The sequence below is a fragment of the Phoxinus phoxinus genome (assembly GCF_949152265.1).
Source record: "Phoxinus phoxinus genome assembly, chromosome: 23".
In the NCBI taxonomy this organism is placed as follows: Eukaryota; Metazoa; Chordata; class Actinopteri; order Cypriniformes; family Leuciscidae; genus Phoxinus; species Phoxinus phoxinus.
Window position 1 is genome coordinate 19029006 of NC_136898.1, and position 21662 is coordinate 19050667.

At 38.4% G+C, this 21662-nt stretch overlaps 2 protein-coding genes across 3 annotated transcripts; one reads left to right on the forward strand and one right to left on the reverse strand.

The window, feature by feature from the left end:
• Positions 1–1815: 1815 nt before the first annotated feature.
• Positions 1816–13430, forward strand: ggcx (gamma-glutamyl carboxylase; the record flags this gene model as incomplete). Of its 2 annotated transcripts, none has more annotated exons than XM_079598705.1 (15): positions 1816–2077; positions 2773–2982; positions 3068–3226; positions 4348–4513; positions 4653–4731; positions 4838–4944; positions 5760–5923; positions 6004–6305; positions 9923–10054; positions 10340–10491; positions 10629–10798; positions 10896–11026; positions 11148–11295; positions 12374–12578; positions 12655–13430. In XM_079598705.1, exons 1-15 carry the CDS (start codon positions 2047–2049, stop codon positions 12812–12814), a joined length of 2316 nt encoding a protein of 771 aa, XP_079454831.1. In that variant the 5' UTR covers positions 1816–2046. The 2 variants fall into 2 exon arrangements, with proteins under 2 accessions (XP_079454831.1, XP_079454832.1); XM_079598706.1 differs by having other exon boundaries at positions 1841–2077; positions 2776–2982; positions 12655–12814.
• snx24 (sorting nexin 24) lies at positions 13147–18901 on the reverse strand. Its single transcript, XM_079598707.1, has 7 exons — positions 18593–18901; positions 18165–18248; positions 16760–16864; positions 16559–16653; positions 16395–16424; positions 16042–16106; positions 13147–15120 (listed from the first exon to the last, which is right to left on the reverse strand). The coding sequence occupies exons 1-7, from the start codon at positions 18659–18661 to the stop codon at positions 15050–15052; spliced, it is 519 nt and encodes a 172-aa protein (XP_079454833.1). The 5' UTR covers positions 18662–18901; the 3' UTR covers positions 13147–15049.
• Positions 18902–21662: the final 2761 nt, after the last annotated feature.

Below are 21662 nucleotides of genomic sequence, written 5' to 3' on the forward strand. Positions count from 1 at the left end.
CCGAGATAATCCACCCACCTCACCGGTGTGTGGCATATCAAGTTGCTGATTAGACAGCATGATTATTGCACAGGTGTGCCTTAGGCTGGCCACAATAAAAGGCCACTCTAAAATGTGTAGTTTTATCACACAGCACAATGCCACAGATGTCGCAAGTTTTGAGGGAGCGTGCAATTGGCATGCTGACTGCAGGAATGTTCACCAGAGTTGTTGCCCGCAGTCTTAATTTAATGTTAATTTCTCTACCATGGTCTTCTCAAGGACCATGTTGGAAATAAGTGTTTACACTTTAACATGTTATCCTTTGGATTATGTATGTTTGTTAATCCATAAATAAATCAAATCAAATCAAAAACCATAAGCCATCTCCAAAGGCGTTTCAGAGAATTTGGCAGTACATCCAACCGGCCTAACAACCGCAGACCACGTGTACCCACACCAGCCCAGGACCTAAACATCCAGCATCTTCACCTCCAAGATCGTCTGAGACCAGCCACCCGGACAGCGGCTGCAACAATCGGTTTGCATGACCAAAGAATTTCTGCACAAACTGTCTCAGGGAAGCTCATCTGCATGTTCGTCGTACTCATCGGGGTCTCGACCTGATTGCAGTCGTAACCGTCTTGAGTGGGCAAGTGCTCACATTCGATGGTGTCTGGCACTTTGGAGAGGTGTTCTCTTCATGGATGAATCCCGGTTTTCACTGTTCAGGGCAGATGGCAGACAGTGTGTATGGCGTCGTGTTGGTGAGCGGTTTGCTGATGTCAACGTTGTGGATCGAGTGGCCCATGGTGGCGGTGAGGTTATGGGTAGGCGTATGTTATGGACAACGATCACAGGTGCATTTAATTGATGGCATTTTGAATGCACAGAGTTACCGTGACGAGATCCTGAGGCCCATTGTTGTGCCATTCATCCACGACCATCACCTCATGTTGCAGCATGATGTTGCAAGGATCTGTACACAATTCCTGGAAGCTGAAAACATCCCAGTTCTTGCATGGCCATGCATACTCACCGGACTGTTTATATAAATCATTTACATTTTTTGAAACGCTTTACACAATACACTATGCAATAAACAAACACTGTAAAAAACAAAGTTGCTGCCTTAAATTTGTAAAATCAACTTGGTGTTTATTTAATTTCAATTTAAATTACATTAAAATTACTTTTTAAATTGTTTAAAATAAGTTGAAAATTGCTTAACTTATTTTGATGAGTTATAGCAATGTAAAAACATATGTTGTAACTTATTGATCATATAACTTTTACAGTGCACTTTAGACTTCACAATGTCTCATTTGTTAACATTATCAATGTATAAACTAACATGAAAAAGCAATACATTTTACAACATTTATTAATCTTTGTTATTGTTTGTTAAAAATACAGTTATTTATTTGCTTGTTACTTAACATTGCATTAACGAATGTTAACAGACACATTTTTATTTAAAAAATGTATTAATACATGTTGAAATGAACATTTACTGAGATTAATAAATGCTGTAAGTATTGTTCATTCTTTGTTCATGTTAACTACTGTAGTTAACTAATCTTAACTAATTAAACCTTACGTACACTTTAAAACTGAGGTTTTTCTATATTTTAAGACATATGCCGGGACATTACTTCCCAGTTTACTTCAAAACAAGAATGATTGGTATTCAGCTGAGATATTTTCATTGACTCTAAAATAGAAATTAAACAAAACAAAAAAAAAGAAAATCCCAACAACCACAACCACTGACTGGTTTTGACCACTAGACCTCGTTTCCACCATAGACATGTTTCCACTTCCCCTTTGAAGGGCGGGACATAAGACGGAACCAGCCAATGAGCGTCGAGACATCTACGCAGTCGCCTACCTTTCTGTGGATAGCCAAGCTTTCAGTGTGCTGTGTGTCTGTTTGACACGTACCTCACCCTGGTGTGTGTGTGTGTGGAAGTCTACCCATGTATCGGGTGTGAAATAATTTCGGGCGGTTCAAGACTGACAGACCTTTTGTAACGTTCAGTGCAGACTGGTTTCATAACCTGCAACATGGAGCCAGGGGCGAGTGACGCGACAGCAGGTAAATACTGTATTACTACAGTAAAAGTGGCCTAAAGAGATTGATATGGATATAATATTATATCAGATAACTTTGCATAACACATGATTATATAAGGTGTACGTATCGTCTGATTAAGTGCATTAAAAGTGAAAATGTAGTATAATTAGATTTATGTAGGTTGAGTCGAAAACAATGCAAGTACTGTTTTGTAACTTAGTATACTATGAAGTGTACTAATAAGAAAATGTATTTCTCAGAGGTTATTTATAGCTTATGAGTTCTCCGTTTAGATTTATTTAGTTAACTTTGTCTCGGATGTTTCTCCTAAAATTATTTATGTGAAGCGCCTGACAATACAGATTAATTTAGCCTAAATATTTGTGTACAAAGCTGTGAAATTAATTTGGACAGCATATCTCTCTCAGGTTATTTAATCTAAAATCAACAAGAAATATTTGAGTTCATACAGAAATCATACTGACATCTCTGACTTGTCATTGAAAACTTTGGTAAACTGGCAACTTTGACATATTTTTAAGATCTCTTCTGAAACTGTAGGTGTGATGGGCATCAGTATAATAATGTTTTTATTTTTTTCAGGAGAAAAATCTGAGACACTGGTTGAATTAAAATGCTAAATTCACTCTGTTTAATATCATCGCTGATTAGGAGAAACAACTGAGATATTATTGAGATTCCCTTTGTTACTTTAGCAGGTGCTCGATACGCTGAACCCTCCAAAGCGAAGAAAAAGAGCAGTGAGGAGAACGAACAGGCGACATCGTCCCTGTCAGAGCAGACCAGCACCATGAAGCGTCTCTTTGGCTTTGAAAAAGAAGACGTGTCATCATGGCATCAGCTGGTGTGTCTCCTCAATCGCCCCACTGACCCGGCCTCATTGGGCATTTTCCGTTTCTTATTTGGTGAGTCTTCATTTGTGCATGAAGTATGTGATTTTACAGCATCCTGATTGTGGTGCCGGTGTTGATGTGTGCTGTGTTTCCTCAGGTATGCTGATGGCGCTGGACATCACCCAGGAGCGAGGCCTGAGTCATCTGGACTTTAAGTATTTAGACGGGGCACCGGTGTGCCGCTTCCCCCTCTTCAACTTCCTGAAGCCCCTTCCCATGGACTGGATGTTCTTTGTGTATTTTGTTATGCTCCTTGGTGAGTTCCTCGTAAAACTCTTTGTGAAATGCAACAGTGACTGCCCACTTTTCTAGTGGCCTTGCTTCTGAAACCCTTTTTTTCCACCTTTCATTTTCTCCAAAAGCATTTCTAAAAATTCTTCAGTAAAGTGTTTTGACTTTGAACCATATATTACCTACCTGATATGGGATGTATTGCTTTGAGTCTTAAATTATTTAAAAAATAATGATACAATAGAAAAATATGGACTTACATTAATTATAATTAAAATATGAGTTTTATAAATATAAAAATATTAATTATATTTATATTGTTAAAATGTATACAGTTGTTGTTATTATTATTATTAAAATATATGAATTATTAAATATTACAAATATTTTATGTAGGGATTCACTATATACTGGTTCTTGGCCAGCATTAAGAGAGCTTTTAAATGTATTTCTGTCACTCAATATTTATTTGTACATGTCTCTATTTTTACATTAAGATGAGTTTTTATGTCATTAAACATATATAAATTGTAAAATATATATTATATTTGTATTATTAAAATTGATATAATATTCATATTATTATTATTAATTATATTATTAAAATATATTAATTATGAAACATGAACAATATTTGTTGTAGGGATTCACAATATACTGGTTCTTGGCCGATACTGAGAGAGTTTTAAATGTTTTTCTTTCATTCAATATTTGTTTGTCTCTATTTTTACATTTAGATGACTTTTTCTGTTATTTAACTCACTGAAGGTTGATCTTAAAAAAAAAAAGATTAAAAATAAATAAATAAATAACTCAAAATAGTTTATTAACAGTGTTAAATATAATCTTAAAAATGTATATCCATGTTTCATACTGTACATTGTAATGTGTTGAGGCCTAAATTCTGTTGTAGCATTTAACATTAGTATTTTAATTTTAATTGATTTAGACAAAATAATATAGAATTGTATATTGGCCATTCATCAGTTATCAGCCATTGCTGAAAATAATTATCGACGTATTGGTATCAGCCAGAATGGAGAAATGTAATGATATTTTTTATTTCCAGAACCCATTTTGTCAGATGTGAAGACAGCACTTCTTTAAGAAGACACAAGACTGATCATCCACTTGTGTGTTTTGCAGGCGCTGTTGGTATCATGCTCGGCCTTTTTTATCGCCTTGCCTGTCTGATGTTTATATCTACTTACTGGTACGTTTTCTTCCTGGACAAAACGACCTGGAACAATCACTCTTATCTGTACGGACTCATCGGCTTCCAGCTCACGCTCATGGACGCCAACAGATACTGGTAAGATACTTCCTGTACAGTGGCCCCAAAAACTTTTGGACACTTAGCTCACACTTAAAAATATGCATTACACAACAAAACATTAATCCAAGAGTCATTTATTTGATCATAAAACAAGCAAAACGTTGTTTTAATGCAGGTCATTAGATGGACTCCGAAACCCCAGGAAGAGGAACGCCCATGTACCGCTGTGGAACTACACTTTGCTGAGAACTCAGGTCAGCTGATGGATCTAGATTTGGCCTGAAATATTATCCCTGTGTTGTAGGACATTATCAGCATAGAGAAAGTTATGATGAGATAAATGTGTATTGCCTTTGACAGATTTTCATAGTGTACTTCATCGCTGGGGTCAAGAAACTAGATGCTGATTGGGTGGAAGGGTACTCGATGAAATACTTGGCACACCATTGGTTATTTGACCCTTTCAAGTGAGTATATTAGCCTTCAATTACATCTGCCTTAGCATGACAGATTGTTGTAATGGATCAGAATCAAGGCTATGTTCACACTGCAAGCCTTAGTGCTTAATTCTGATTTATTGCTCAGATCTGATTTTTTGTTGTGTCCAATATCAGATTCCAGGTTGAACTGATCGCAGTCCCGAACTGACCTTTTAATGCGCAAAAGAACAATAGCAAGACGTAAACACAGAGGTTACTGAAGTCAGCATTTACACATCGAAGTCGGATTTAGGCAGATTTTGCCTGCAGTCTGAACATAGCCATATTTTGTCAAGGCCTGTCACGATTATTGATAAATCGTCAGATTAAATTTCAGTGACATTTTGACATTCAAATAAGAGAAATGTAAGCATTTATAGAGTGGTGCAGGGATGACGTCAGAACCCGGAAGACTAATTCGCCGCTGGTACCTTCGAGATTTACACATGGGTTTTTATAATGAAGTTTTTCAATTTATGAGTAAAATAACTTGATGCGTAACATTTTGTTCTACAACGTACACTGCGCACACTCACACCTCAAACGTTCTTATCATAAATAGTCATGACTGCTTCAAAATTCGCGTTTTCAAGTTATGTTTACCACTTTATTTTACTCATAAATTTAAAAACACGATTATAAAACCCCATGGGAAAATCTCAAAGGAACCAGCGGATCAGGAATCAGTCTTTTCCGGGGTTCTGACGTCATTCAATTGATAATCGCTATTATGTAGCTAAGACTTCATAATGATGACATACATCATTTTGTCTTTTTTTCCCCTCTCCCTCACTCTGTTTCAGAATGATCTTGCCTGTTGAATTGGTCAGTCTGATGGTGATCCATGGCGGGGGTCTGATCTTAGACCTCACAGCTGGCTATCTGCTTTTCTTCGATGTCACACGTCCGGTCGCCATCTTCTTTGTCAGCTATTTCCACTGCATGAATTCCCAGCTCTTTAGCATAGGTAAAAAATGACGCTAAAGGACTAGTTTACTAAAAAGATTTGAGATTTTAAAACTTTATAATGTTTATTTTTATCCTCAGGAATGTTTGCTTACACCATGTTGGCCACAAGCCCTCTCTTTTGCTACCCTGACTGGCCTAGACGCTTCTTTGGCCGCTTCCCAGAGTTCCTCTGGCCTGTACTGCCCCTCATCTCTCCTGCCCCGAGTCCCAGCTCCTCCTGCGTGTACCCAAATCCACCCACTGTGCCTAGAGAACAAGATGAGACCCACTCGGCTCCAAAACCCACCACACCGAGCTTCAAGCACAAGTTTAGAGCCTTCTTCGCCATCCTTTACATCACAGAGCAGCTCTTCTTGCCATACTCGCACTTCATCACACAGGTGATTTTAAACTGCACTATGTTGTCTAGATGCAGTTTGATCTAGAAGGTTCATTGCGCTTTCACAATCAATGTAAACACAGATAGTGAACAAAAGCAAATATCTGCACAAACCTTTGGAAGAGGAATCACATGCCTTGCTCACGCTTCACTTCAAAGGCCCTGTTTACATCTGGTATTAAGATGCGTTTTGGTCGATGGGTTCACAAGTGGGCGACGCTAAATACTGGCGGTCTAAAACATTTTGAGACTGTCCACTTTTGAACACTTCCAGAGGTAGTCGAAAACACATTAGACCAAATTGTTTTTGTAGTGGAAACGTTCATGTGGTCGAATGTGTACGAACAGCCACAAAAGACGCCTAGTGACCTAACGCATAAACATTATGGGAAGCGCTCTAGCCAGGCGGGATTTAAACTCTGTAGGCTGAAGACCCAAGTTTAGTTTGAAGACGAAAACATACCAAGCACGATGTCCCCCCCCCCCATAGACCCTCCCTTCAAAGAAATCAGGAAATGGTTGAAAGTGGATAAAAGAGACTGATTAAAACACCAATAATTAAACTTTCTATTTCAATTATTATTATACAAGAACAGGGCTTGACATTCACTTTTTTTTATCACCAGCCACTGTGGCTAGTGGTCTTCCAAAGTTACTAGCCACTAAACATTTTCAATGGCCACAATTTTGACATCGATACCATGGGGAAAAAACAGCGATATAAATATTTTTAATATTATCAGCTAGGCGTGTGACGAGACACTTATCTCACGAGACAAGACACGAGATTGGGTTCACGAGGACGAGATGAGATTCTTGCTCAATATTTATAGAAATCCTCAATGACAAATGGAAAAATAGTCTGCAGGTGCATTTTGAAATGTTTGAACTAATAATTTTCTAATGAATGTCATTTCAGTTCTACTTTATGAGTATGAATTATAAAATGCATTGAAAGACAACTATATACAAGCACTGTAAAAGGTTTTGCCACAAACTCAACTGACTGGCTTTTGAAATCCTGTATGATTTCACAGGAGTCTTTTCAGACCTTACTGTACATGAATTATGAGCTTTCAGAACTTTAAACTGATTGAGGCTGTGTGTGACCTGCTAATTAAATTCCTTTCCACAAATTGAACATAAAAATAAAAACAGTATAAATCACAAAAATATATACTTTTTCTTAGTCTTATTACCGGTAAGTGCAAACAATAAGTGCAAGTGCAACCATAATCAAAGTACTGTAGCGCACAGACTCTTTATAATTGTTGTAAAATTGCTGTTTTATTTTGCACCAGTGCTGAGCGCGCATTCTACAAGATAAGACATTTATCAGACGAGATCTCGTGGCACCCCTATTATCAGCATAATTTCACTGCTGTCACTTTAAGACCTAACGCACGGATCCATTACACTATTTACGTTCTCTTAAAGCTAGAGTAGGTAATGTTGGAGAGCTAGCCAGATTTGAAAGTGGCACCTCTTCTAAGCTCCGCCCCCTCCTGTCAGTGCTCCGTCCAAAGCTACGCCCCCCCACAAACATGAACGCGCATCCACATTTGGAGTCAGCTGCATGTACCTACCAGTGATGCGCGGGTTGATCCAAAATGAGCGGGTGCCTGCGCGGTTACGAGTCATCCAAAAATATTTTTAATGATATTCGGGTCGCGGTCGGTCGGGTCGTTTACCTTTGTAATTTATATAGTACTAGACACAATGTTCTATGAAATACATAGGTCTACACTTTATTGGCTGAATGCGCGAGGATGACGCACGAGCAGTCTGCAGATGAAAGTGGGAAATCCTTGTTTACCTTTTGAATGTTGAGCGCGTTATTAACTTTTGAATAAAAGCTGACGCGGGACAAAATGCCCGATTTTCCAACGCGTTGAACTGAGCAATGCCATTGTGCCATTTTAATAGGCTACTTTTAAACGCATATAGCTCAGTAATGTCAGTTTTATGTAGCCTATTTGCTGAGAGGGGGCGGGATTTTTGTTGGGAAAGTCCGGGGAGAGACGCACACGTCGATTAGACTGGATAAACACATGCAGCATCTTAATTGTTAAGAAAATGAAACGAAATAAATAAATAAATCAAGCCTTTATTATAAAACACTAGGCTATATCATACAGCATTCAGAAAAATGCGCACCCCTAGTTCCTCCGTCTATGGCCCATGACGCGATGAGCATTTACTATAGCTACTTTAAAAAACGCGGGTCAGGAAGCGGGTCGGGTACAATATTTTCTTTCTTTTTTTTTGCGGTCCGAGTTGCGGGCGGGTTAGTTGAAAACGTCGGTCGGGTGCGGGTTGTTTATACATTGACCCGCGCATCACTGCTGTGCACGCAGTGGTGCTCGGGCACGAGACATGAAGGCATATGATTGGTTCTTTACATTCGCACCGAATGGCAGTGATTGGTCAGAGTTTTTACTGTCCTACAGCTGCTACAGAGGTCAGATTTGTTTCATTCCTTTTTCTGAACACATAATGTATTGACTACTATCAGAATGGAAGGACCATTTCACCCAGTATAAAAAAAATGTTTCTGAACAGGATTACCAACCCTACCTTTAAAGCTGCCGTTGGCAAGTCTGGCAGATTGAGTGGACTTAGACAAAATTTTGAATGTTTACAACTCTCATGCCCCTCCCCCACTACCAACGAGCACCCGCCCATCGTCAGTGCGTGTGTACCTGATTTTCTGTGAACGCGTCCGTCTCTTCAGCATCGATCAACACCATAGACTCGGAGGTAGGCTGCCCATGCTAATCTATCCATAGATAGCAATAACCGAGGAACTGGAAGCTTGTTATTAGATTTTCTCTCTGCCATCACGCTTCGTACAATCTTCAGGCGAACTTCAGGCGTGTCGTGTGCATGTGATATTGTAACGTCCGCGTCTGCGCGAGGGAGGGGGATCTGTGATTTGTGCACGACCTGTGATTGACAGTCAGATCTCGCACCCCCCTGCGCTGATTAGACCCGATGATCCGGGAGCGGTGGATTTTTGCAAAACAAAATAACACGCTCCAGGTGGAGTTAGAAGCTCGGGTTTTTTTCTAAAACCACCTTATTTATGTTGTTCTGTCGGATTATAGTGTCAATTTCAATGAATTTGATCAAATAAATGTTGCCGACGGCAGCTTTAAAACGTAACTAGCTGTTTAGGTGAATACTTGTTAAGACTAGCATTTTGACATTATTTTGTGTGTATTTGACTGTTTAAGCGCAATACGCTTAGTACTGAGAGGCAGCTTTATGTGAGCGCTCTTTGAGTGTGAGAGCAAAAAAAGCAGCTGGTATCGTATATTCTGTGCGAAATGAGTATCAAGCATTTCAGATATTTCAGTATCAATATAAAACAAATTATATTTTTGACAACACTACATTATACTTAATTTATTACTTCAGATATCTTTTAAAAGACTACAATTAAAAATTTATATATTAATACAATTCAACCTGCCAAGGTGGTTAATAGGAGTGACTGTGTTTTCACGCCACTGCTGAAATCCACCTGCATTATGGGTGTTTTAATGTCAAGCCCTGTGTAAGAGTTATAAATGTATAGAAACAAATTTATAAACATTTAATCTCTGGGCCATACAGGGCTATAATAACTGGACAAATGGACTGTATGGCTACTCATGGGACATGATGGTTCACTCTCGCTCACATCAGCATGTCAAGATCACCTACAGAGATGGCGTAACAGGCGATGTTGGATATCTGAACCCTGGAGTGAGTCAAAACTATTTTACAGGAATGTTCCAGGCGAAACCGATTAAGCTCTATTAGTAATCATTGTTTTTACATTTTTCATTAGCTTGCAACGCAAGTATATGGGAAAAAAAAGTGACTCTAAATTAATTTCCTGTGATAATCGACAACATGCTACAGATACCATCAATAGAGCTTGACTTGTTTTTAGCCCACAATATTCCTTATTTTAACACTAGAGTCGTTTAAATTGCACCACTACATTGTTATGCGCTTATCTTCTCATGTCATTCCAACATGCTGCAGGTTTTCACTCAGAGCCGGAGATGGAAAGACCATGGAGACATGTTGAAGCAGTACGCGACTTGCCTCAGTGAAAATCTGCCACGCTTCAATATCTCAGACCCAGAGATCTACTTTGACATTTGGGTGTCCATCAATGACCGTTTCCAACAGAGGTTAGTCGTGTTTATTGCGTGTTCAATTTACACTGCTAGATGTTCTTTGATTCATACAGACAAAATGATAGTCCAATGCTTCTGACATCACAGTTAAAAAGCCTTTATTTCCATATGGTTCTGCTTCTATCCAAAAGGATTTTTGACCCACGCATTGACATCGTAAAAGCCGATTGGTCGCCATTCCGCCCCAATCCATGGCTGATGCCACTTCTCGTTGACTTGTCACCATGGAGAACCAAATTTGAGGAGATTGAGGGGTCTTTGGACAACCAGACTGAGGTGGTATTCATTGCTGACTTCCCAGGTATGTATCTCTAACTGATTTTTTTTTTCATTACTGGAATACTTTTGGTTAATTTGTCCACACAGGTGCTCAGTTATTATTAATGTGACATCCACAGGCCTTTTCCTTGAAAACTTTGTGAGTGAGGATCTTGGGAACACCAGTGTTCAGGTCCTGGAGGGTCTAGTGAAGGTTGAAATAGTGGACGAAAAGAAGAACTACAGTTTACAACCAGGAGAAAAGATGCAGGTACAATTCTCCTATCCTCTATTATGAAACTCTGAACTCTTTGTTCCAGTGTAACATTTTAAACTCTTACTATTATTAATGTTAGTATCTATGTTGATACATTTCATTATTGTGTATTAAGATTCCAGCTGGCGCATACCATAAGGTGTACACTGTGTCTGGAGGGCCATCCTGTTACATGTACATTTATGTAAACACCACTGAGGCCGAGCTTCAGAAGAACTTCACCAAGCTTTCTGAACTTCAGGAGAAAGTGCGCAATGGAACAGGTAAGTCACTTTCCGGTTACATGGGAAAACTTCTACAAATTCCTTCAGATTAAAGTTGGCTAATTCTTTGTTGTTTACCAATAATATTCACATGTCAAATAGTTCATTTATTCTCTTTAACATATTTACTTTGATTTGTACATATGTATTTGCCAATTCAACATTGCTAAATGTGTTCACACAAACAATGTGAATTCCAATTAATTCAGTGTAAAACAAACAATGTGAATTCAAATTAATTCAGTGTAAAACAAACAATGTGAATTCAAATTAATTTAGTGTAAAACAAACCATGTGAATTCAAATTAATTCAGTGTAGAACAAAGCCAAGCCACAAAACACATAGCAACAAAACCAAGAACATCTTTATTTACAATATGAACTGAGCTTATTGATATACTATTATAGTTTTAGTAAAAATGTTTTCGTTTGTTTTTTATATTTCTATTCAGATAAAAATGATCAGTTTCAGTTTGTCATTTTAGTACTTAAAATTTCTCCTCTGTTGCCAAGGCAATATTAAAAAAAAAAAAAAAAAGTATTAATAAAAACTATTTTTCAATAGTTTTAGTTAAAGTCGGCATGAAACTGAAGTTGTGATAGATTTTTTTTTTTTGTGACGTATATCCAAGTGAAGCGGTTTCACAAACAAGAATAAATGTAGGGTGGGACCTGATTTTGTCCATTGGGAATTGATTGGATGATTGTGGTTTGCTATTGGACGATCTCATGTGAGTGACAGGTTGTCCCGCCTTCGCGCCAGTAAACACATCATTAGAGAAGAGATGTCAAAGTTACTTTGATTTAAGATTACGAGGGCATTCAGTCTTTAGACCCTAATGTAATTTGTCTCACAGAATGGCCACTTTTTTTGTGCACAGATAAATCGTATTTCATAATAAATATAAGAATTGTCCATTTTCATTTCATGGTGGCTTTAACAATAGCAACACTGGTCTAGATCAAAAGCTCCCTTTAGTATAACATCTTTAAACATCTAAGGGGCTGATAGAAGCCATTTCATTTATTTGTGTGTCGCTACGCTGAAGAAGCACACATAACGTGTTGCTGTTTGTAGAAACCGAGCCTTTGCCTCCTGAGCTGCAGCCGCTCATCACCGGTCTCGACGACCAGGACTCGGACAACAGCGTGATCGACCCTGTAGTACGAATCTTCCTCAAACGACAGAAGCGCATGCAGGAGGTGAAAAAGCGTCGGGAAGCTTCTGTGGTCGAGAGGTTCCAGAGATTTGCCTCAAAGAAATACTACTCGATTAGACGAGGGTATGTAGGGGTATTAAAGGGAGATATTAAATGTCTTGCGACAGTACAGATTCATTATTTTGGTTCATCTCTTAAGGTTCCTGATGACAGCCATCGCTTTGCGTAACCTGGCTGTGGGTTTGCCACCGCTAGAGCAACTGACAAGAGAGGTGGCCTACGCCAACCTGAAGGAGCCCGAGAGCGAGACCAATCAGGACGAGCGTCTTAAAGACGAGGTGGGCCACGGAGAGCTGTGAGAAAACAGACTGTTACCGATCTTGCAGAAAATCAACAAACGCTTGAGTAAGTCAGTGTTTTTGGAACTCCACGATTGTGAGAAAAAAAAATCAGGTTATTGTTTACAGTTGTTTTTTTATCATAGACTTAAGACCAAAAATGTAAATCTTTTACACACCCTCATGTCATTCTAGACCCGTATAACTATGTTAGATTTTAAGATTTGTGAATAAGTCCTGGAATGATGTCCTGTTCTTAACATGGTCCTGTCATATGGCTTCAAAAGACCTGGAATGTACTGTAGCGCACAAGTGGTAAAAGACTATTTTACAGTACATTTGTCAGTTTTTTGGAGTTTGACAATGTCTTTCTTTATTCAACTTTCATTGTATGGAGAGAGAAAAAAGCAGCTGGAACATTCTTTAAAAATTCTCTTTTTGTGTCCCATGGATTTCATGCAGGTTTGGAACAATGATGGACAGAATTTATAATCTTTAGTTTAACTATTTGTTCATTCCCTTTTACTGGTTACTGAAATGTAAGTAATGATGACACTAAGATTTACTTTTTTTTTTTTGTGAGACTAGTCAGAAAAAACAAGTTTAAAAGCTATTAATTTACTATTACTTTTTCAGTATTAAAATAAGTCTAAATGAAACTTGGCCTTCTTGGAATGTTTGAAGTGTAGTTTTTTTTTTTACCTTTAAACCAAATAAAAGCTTTTATCTTACAATTCACTCATTTGTGCTTAAGGGATCCTGCTATGTTTAGTCTCATCACAGGAGTTATGCATTCATTACATCAAAATGCATTTAGAAACAATTTTCAGGTCATCTTTCAATTGGACAACTCTTGGCTGTAAAAAGTGCCAAACATGGACGGTACCGAATTGTCTGTTGCATAAGTTTCATTATGCTAAATGCTGTTATTAAACGCCTGGGTGGCCTAACATAACATGAACTCAACCTTTATATGCACACTGACTGTGATTGTGGGATTGAGAATGCAAGAAAGCTGTTCAGATTGGAATTTGTGTACGTGTCAGTTTTTTAATAAAAAAAAAAGTGCAACACTTCCCCAATGTGTCATTATAACATGCTTGAGTGGTGACAAAGTATTTAGTTAATGAATAAATGTGTTCTGTTTTATTGCTATCAGTTTTAAAATGATACTCAGTTACAACTGATCTTTTCACCCTTGTTAAAGTGCAAGAGACAATCCAAAGTGTCAACAAATACACACATAATGGAATGGCACATCGTCCACACACAGAATTAAGACATCTAAATGAAAACAAACACTTAAATTCTGTCAAATGCTTGAAATGGTACATAAATCCATTCTTATCGTTGTCACCTTTATAACATTTAAACAGCTATAACTCATAACCACTCAAACCGAGTGGTCATCACCAATACTACTGCCGTCAGTAGTGTGTAAGCTTTTAAAACTATTGTTCACATGCGTTATTTACACAGTGAAGTTCCTAAAAATATTAGACTAACATTGGTCCAGACTAAACTGCATTTACAAAGAGGTTAACCCACTGAAAAGGATTTACTTGGCTCCAAGTTAACAAAGCTAACTAGCATGGTAACTTAAGTTTTTGACTTTTAACAACTCTTTTTCACAGTTTTGGGCAGTAATATGATATAAGATACTAGATCTGATCGACAGCGCTGTGCGGACCTGTCACGGTACTTTGATGTCACACACCGATCAGTCAACTCCAACACATCTATATATACACTGGCTTGGTCCACCCATTACTTCCCTTCTTGCTAATTATAAGCCAAGGCTGTTAATCGAAAATTGCCACATCAAAAACAAAGTAAATAACGTCCATACAACAATTCAATAACAAATGAAACGGTTCAAGGCTCTTCCAACAACTAACTTATTTGATAAGTCGCCTCATCTGGAGAAACATGCAGTCAGTGGATGAGAAAATCCGCCTGACCTCATATATGACACGAGGAGAGATGTGCAAATACTTGCGGAGGTACTTCTCATATTAAACGAAACCTTGACTCGGCAGTCGATATGAATGTTCACTAAAACTAAATATGAATTCCTGCATTTGCAGAACACAAAAACAAAACAATAAAATCTCATGGAGTGTTGAAACCAAACCACACTCTTCAAGGCTGCTATGAGCGAGTCTGTTAAACTGGTCCTGCTTGGTTTTAGTGTTGGTAATACGACTCCCTTTTTCATCCGTGAACTTGATGCGATGTCGTCCGTAGTGCTGAGATCTACCTTGGCTGGAAGTCTGGATAAAATATTCCACGTAACACACCTTCGATAACCATATTTGAAAACGTATCTGCAAAACAATTGGAAAGCCTTCATTGAATGTATATGTAAAATAATACATGTGCAGTGTTAAATACAGGATTGTTTTGTCTTTTGCAGGATGTCTTTTAGTAAAATACTATTTATTGCAACAAGACTCTGAAACTTTAACTACACGGTGACAACTGAACAGTACTTTGATTGAAGTCTCAGCTCAGTTATAATCCTGTGGTTAAGTGAGCGAATGAGTCAGTTCAGTGAGGATGGGAGTTGTCTGGCTGATTCACTAATAAATGGCTCAAATGGTGCATTAGTTGATTTGAACTCAAGTTCACATGCATATATACACACTTACACTACTGAAATGAATGCTTATATACAGCAAGGATGCATTAAATTGATCAGAAGTGACAGTAAAAACGTTTATGTAACAAAAGATTTAAAACATTTTTTATTAAATGCTGTTCTAAACTTTGTTCAAAGAATCCAGAAAAAAATGTATCATGGTTTCCACAAAAATACGCAGCAGCGCAACTGTTTTCAACATTGACAGTACCGGTAATAGGAAACGTTTTAGCATCAAAACATCGTATTATAATGATTTCTGAAGGATCGTGTGACACTAAAGACTGAGTAATGATGCTGAAAATTCAGCTTTGATCACAGGAATAAGTTACATTTTAAAATATATTATAATAGAAAACAGTTATTAAAAATGTATATTTCATAATATTCCTGTTTTTACTGTAATTTGATCATATAAATGGACCCTTGATGAACATATATTTAATATTTATATATTTTTTATATCTATTTCTTCATAATATCTTTTGCAATATGTCTAATAATATAAAAAAAATTCTGTCACTCCCAAAAAGCAGAAGGAAACATGAATGCAAATGCATTCTTTTGCCCCTTAAAAAAAAAGGAAAGCTGAAGGATAGACATGTACCGTTGGTGACAGGCAGCAGATAGGGATCCCTCAGGAAGAGAAGTGCTGGCTGATGTGTCAGTTTACTGCAGTGTGTGTAGAGGAAAGGTCAGAGATCGAGCGAGAGAGAGAGAGAGAGAGAGAGAGAGAGAGAGAGAGAGAGAGAACAGAATGACTCACAATCTAGTTTGGTTTCTGATGATAGTGTTAAAAACAAAGCGGACTGTGAAATTTATCACATGGTTGGTGTCATTTCCCAGCCAGCGCAATAACTTCTCAAAAACGCTTTTATGACAGCACGTCACACATGGAAATGGCTCTGAAAGGTTGGATTTTTACATTCTGTGCTTCTTTCAGATGTAAATACTACATACCTTGATTCATCCGATTCCGTTTCAAATGATCTGAACAGAGAAAAGACAGTCACTTTAGCACACATGTACATACACATGTAATTACTATATTGAAAAGTCTTTGTCCAAAGGTCTGCATTCTAAGGCCTTTACTTCAGACAAAATTACACACTATAAAGCCTTACCCACAACTCTCAGTTTTTGGCAGTGACGGGAAATGGCGGATATTGAGGAAATCCAAGAATATCTTTGGAAGAACCTCATTTTCCATGATTATACTCTACACACACACACACAAAAATCAAATGGTTATTCCAGACCATACGGGAAAGGACGGAGCTGTTTGTCACTGTGTGATTTAATTTGTTCAGAGAACGGATCAATACCTGGAGGTAGAGCTCCAGTCCCAGTCTCCTCTGCTCAAGAACCTTAGGCACCCAGTTCCTCACATGCTTCGAAGGGATTTCTGGAGGTTTAATGCTCTTTTTAAGCTATTAAATAGTAGTTAAGGGTAAAAAAAAACATGTTACACACTGTCCAGAAGGAGTCTCTAGAGTTTACAAACATGTTTTTCAAGTGGAATTTCTGCATTTTGCCAAAACTGTTAATTGCGTAAAATTCCACTTCATCTGACACTTGACATCAAATATCCTCTTTCCTCAATGTACACAATCATACATTGATGTACTCTAGTAGCACACAATACATACTCAACATTATTTCTGACCACATACAGTAAATAAGTGCTGATCTGAGAAATTCTGCTGAAAACTTGCAGATGTTTTCCAACATTTCAGCAACACTGCTTTTTCACATGTACATGCTGTTATTTCATAATAATAGTATATTATTATTGGCTTTTAGGAATCACCCTGGGACAATTGTGTGCAGTTAGAGTCAAAATATATATTAGATTTTATGAATTAACAATCAACAAACATTTTACAGCATATAATTTAGGAGATATCTAATAAGGTTAAGGAAGGCCATTTTTAAATTAAAAAAAATGATCCTGTTCATTCTATTTCTAAAAATATTCTGACGCTGATGGGACATGCTCATCAATTTATTATTTGATTGTAACATCACAAATAAATTCTGGTTTGATTTAATCTTTCATTTTAGCCATATAGAAGATAATCACTCATTTGTTATCAAATAAATTATTTTTTCATCATGAAAACCCTGAATGTGTTGCCAATTTCTTTATATTGCATGCAAAATGTTTCATTCACAAACAAAAAAAATTGTCTAATTCTCCTTAATGCCTTGAATTCAATTCTAATTTCATCCCCAGACTTATACACAATAACTAAACTACTAGATTTGTTTAGCCTTATGAGAGTTTATTAAAAGATAACACTTAATTTTGATATTATGATTTCTTCTATACATGTATTTTTTATTCATGTTTGCCCCTACGTAAAGAAGTAATAATTTATTTTCATGCAAAGTTTCATTCATAGATATAGAATTGTCCTATGGTATAATTCATGTTCATGATACATTAACTGAATGTTAACTAGTGTTACGAATTTATTAAAAGTATACATACAAATTAATAATAATTACTCTTACATTCATGAATTTACCAGATGGTTTTATCCAAAGCAACTTACAAGTGAGTCAAAATTAAAGGGAGAGTTCACCCAAACATTGTCATTTTCTTCATTTAATTTTTCGGATTCACTTTTTTTTTTTTTACCACCAAATACATTACGTATCCACCATTACGTATTTTACTGCAGTGTGATAAAGAATATTGTTAGCAGTTTTATGCGTGGTGCTTACCATTTTATGCAGGGCGTGAAATTCACTGTAGCGTTTCTCAACAGTGTGCTGTCTACCACACATGAGCACCTCGATCTTAAAAACCTGGCGAGACAAAGTGCTTTTCTATCATTTCCTTCGAATATAATACAGTCTAGTTGAGTGAGCTGAGATGGCTCATAAATATCAGGATTAATTCACTTTAAATACAGGCTATATCAAAACCTATATGTTATAGATAGACATCATTCACAGGCATCAAACGCGCCCAAACCTGCTCCTAGTTAGTCAGCGCATTAGGCTTTGAGACACTGCCAAAGAGTCTACGTCTTAAATCGACATTTCTCGTTATTCACTGAGGTCAAGTGTAACGTGTATTATCGTAAATTGGAATGAAAGCTTGTTTACGCCAGCTGGGTGGTCTTGAAAGTAGCCGCTGTTGAACTCACCGTGTAGCCTTTCTCCATGTTACTGCCCTCCGATCGAAAAGACGGGATTGACACTTCTAAAGGATGCATGATCCAGCGAGATATATCAGCAATTATGTGGCACACCAGATCAAGTAATTGCGAGAGACCTTGGTGGGCCCTTCAGAGTATTTTTACTGACTGTCGAGTTCACTGGACGCCTGACATGAATTGAAAATATTCCACGCACTTCTTCTCCATCGCATGCAGGAGGTTCAGCGCTCGGTCTGCAGATGTAATGCTGCCACCTGTCGTTCTGACAGAGAATACATCAGAAGAATTAATAACACTGCAGCGAATCAGCGTGCGCGCGCGTTATTCCCATGGTTTTTCCAAACTGCAAAAAAGTCGGATGAGGCAGCTAGTTGGGATATCTGTAAGACAGTTGCTGCTGTTCCATGTAGGCTATGTATTGTAATAAATGCATTTGTATATTTTGTAGTTTCAATGTAGGTATTATTATGACTTGACTATCAATTGTCAACATCATGCATTCAGCTCGGTTACCAAAGTTACTGTAAGACAAATTATCAAAAGGACCTAAATTATGTATGTATGTATGTCAGGTTTCCGTTCTGAGGACTGTTTATCTGCTTTTCTGCTTACTGTGCTCTTTCTGTTTCCTAGGTTACTGATTATGCCCTAGTTTTGTCCAAGGGGGTAATTCATCCGGCGGAAACTGAAGCCTCCCCGGGGGCCGCCATTGAAGCAGAACTTCACCTGCTGTTAGCATTCCATGGACTCCCATTCATTTTGGCTTCACTTTGACAGCGAATAACTTTACATCTGAGGCGTTTAAAGACTCCATTTGTCCATTATTTATTTCTAAAGAAACACGACAATTTATAAAAGGCTCCATTACCTTGTATCTTACGTTATGGCCCCGTAGAAGCAGTTTTTGTAAAAATAGGCTAACGATTGCGTGATGACCACTCGACTCTCTGTCGCACAGTCGAGAAATTACCGTGTAGACAGGCGGAGAAGCTTGCAGGCAATCGAGAGGACGTGGAGGCATAAAGTCCGATAAAGTCAAGGGAGAAGCCCATAGAGAGTCATAAAGTTGCTCCTGCTGCTAGCTCATGGACAGCTAATGCTATCGCTCTCCGTCTCTGCGAGATTCGGAAGGGAATGAATGATTCAGATTTCTCTCGGCACAGCTACTAGAAGACCTACAGCTGTCAGACAGTTGCTCACGTCACATATACGTCGTCAAGCTCAGTTTGAGCCTGCGCAGTACGCTCAGCCATCAGGAAGTGAGTGTATGTACATTTATAACACTTTACTTTGTATTATATACTTTTGAATCAAATTACTAAAAACTAGTTTACGCTGCTGTGAGGGTGTTTCTAATACAGCGGCTGTGGGAGTGAAGGTAAAAGTTAACATCTTTTTTCTCTTCTGACTGCCGTTATTAATCTCTCTCTATTTTTTTTCCCCTTTTTGAAAGTTGTGAAAACACTATTGTGGAGTTTTTCTTTTGCTATTTGAGCAAATGGGAACACAAAAAATATATTTATAATTATATACATTCATATAAATATATATTTAATGTGTTCTCTCATTCACCGCTATAGAACCATTGTACCATTGCATTGCTGTCAGTCACAGAAGCCCTACGAATCGCAAAAGCTGCCTCCAAATCATCAGTTCTCATTCTCCTGGATCTGTCTGCTGCCTTCGACACCGTGAATCATCAGATCCTCCTGTCCACCCTCTCATCACTGGGCATCACAGGAACTCCTCTCCACTGGTTTGAGTCATATCTCTAGGTAGGTCCTTCAGGGTCGCTTGGAGTGGCGAGGTTTCCAAAGCACATCAACTGACTACAGGGGTTCCTCAGGGTTCAGTTCTTGGACCGCTCCTCTTCTCCATTTACACCACATCACTGGGACCCATCATACAGGCACATGGCTTCTCTTACCATTGATGACACCCAGCTCTACCTCTCATTTCAACCTGATGATCCCACAGTAGCTGCACGTATCTCAAGCTGCCTGCCGGACATCTCGGCATGGATGAAGGAACATCACCTGCAGCTCAACCTGGCATAGACTGAGCTTCTCGTCCTCCCTGCCAATCCGTCTCTACAGCACGACTTCACTATCCAGCTAGATTCAACTTTAATCACCCCATCAAGGTCGGTCAGAAACCTTGGAGTAACATTTGATGAGCATCTGACCTTCACAGACCACATCACAAAGACAGCTCGATCATGCAGGTTTGCACTGCACAACATCAGGAAGATCAGGCCCTTCCTGACTGAGCATGCAACACAACTTCTCGCCCAGGCCTTGGTTATCTCTAGGCTTGATTACTGCAATGCTCTTCTGGCCGGTCTTCCATCATGTGCAACTAAACCTCTACAAATGATCCAGAATGCTGCAGCCCGTCTTGTCTTCAACGAGCCCAAAAGGGCCCACGTCACTCCTCTGTTCATCTCTCTGCACTGGCTACCACTCGCTGCTCGCATCAAGTTCAAGGCATTGACGCTTGCTTACAGATCGACCACAGGCTCAGCTCCCTCCTACTTTCACTCGCTCCTACGAGTCTATATCCCTACCAGAAGCCTGCGATCGGTCAATGAGCGACAGCTCGTCAGTACCATCACAGAGAGCCACAAAATCACTCTCCAGAACATTCTCATTCACGGTTCCTTGCTGGTGGAATGATCTCCCTACCCTCGTCCGGAATGCAGAATCCCTGACACAACATTCAAAAGACAACTGAAAACTCATCTCTTCCGTGAGCACTTGACATAAAAAAGATAAAAAAAATTATCTTTAATCCTCCCTTGTTTTGGCTTATGCTACTCTGAGCAATGCCAGAACTTTGTATTTTGAGCACTTCTTGCGTTATTTTTGCCTCTTCACGATGACTCGCTTGCTGTAGTCCTCAGTTGTAAGTCGCTTTGGATAAAAGCATCTGCTAAATGACTAAATGTAAAATGTAAATGTAAATGTATACCAATCTATGACGACTTCCGCTTCTGAGAAACCCGGAAATGTGAAAATGGTCATTTCCCGTATCTGCGTAATATCAGGTATACATTCCT

What these genes read in the sequence shown, in the direction of transcription:
- snx24 (XM_079598707.1), bottom strand. Translation starts at nt 18,661, where the DNA reads ATGCATCCTTTAGAAGTGTCAATCCCGTCTTTTCGATCGGAGGGCAGT. An exon ending in TTCACGCCCTGCATAAAATG is followed by an intron (nt 16,865 to 18,164) that starts GTAAGCACCACG and finishes ACTATTTAATAG; the next exon opens with CTTAAAAAGAGCATTAAACC. An exon ending in TCTGCTGCCTGTCACCAACG is followed by an intron (nt 15,121 to 16,041) that starts GTACATGTCTAT and finishes ATTGTTTTGCAG; the next exon opens with ATACGTTTTCAAATATGGTT.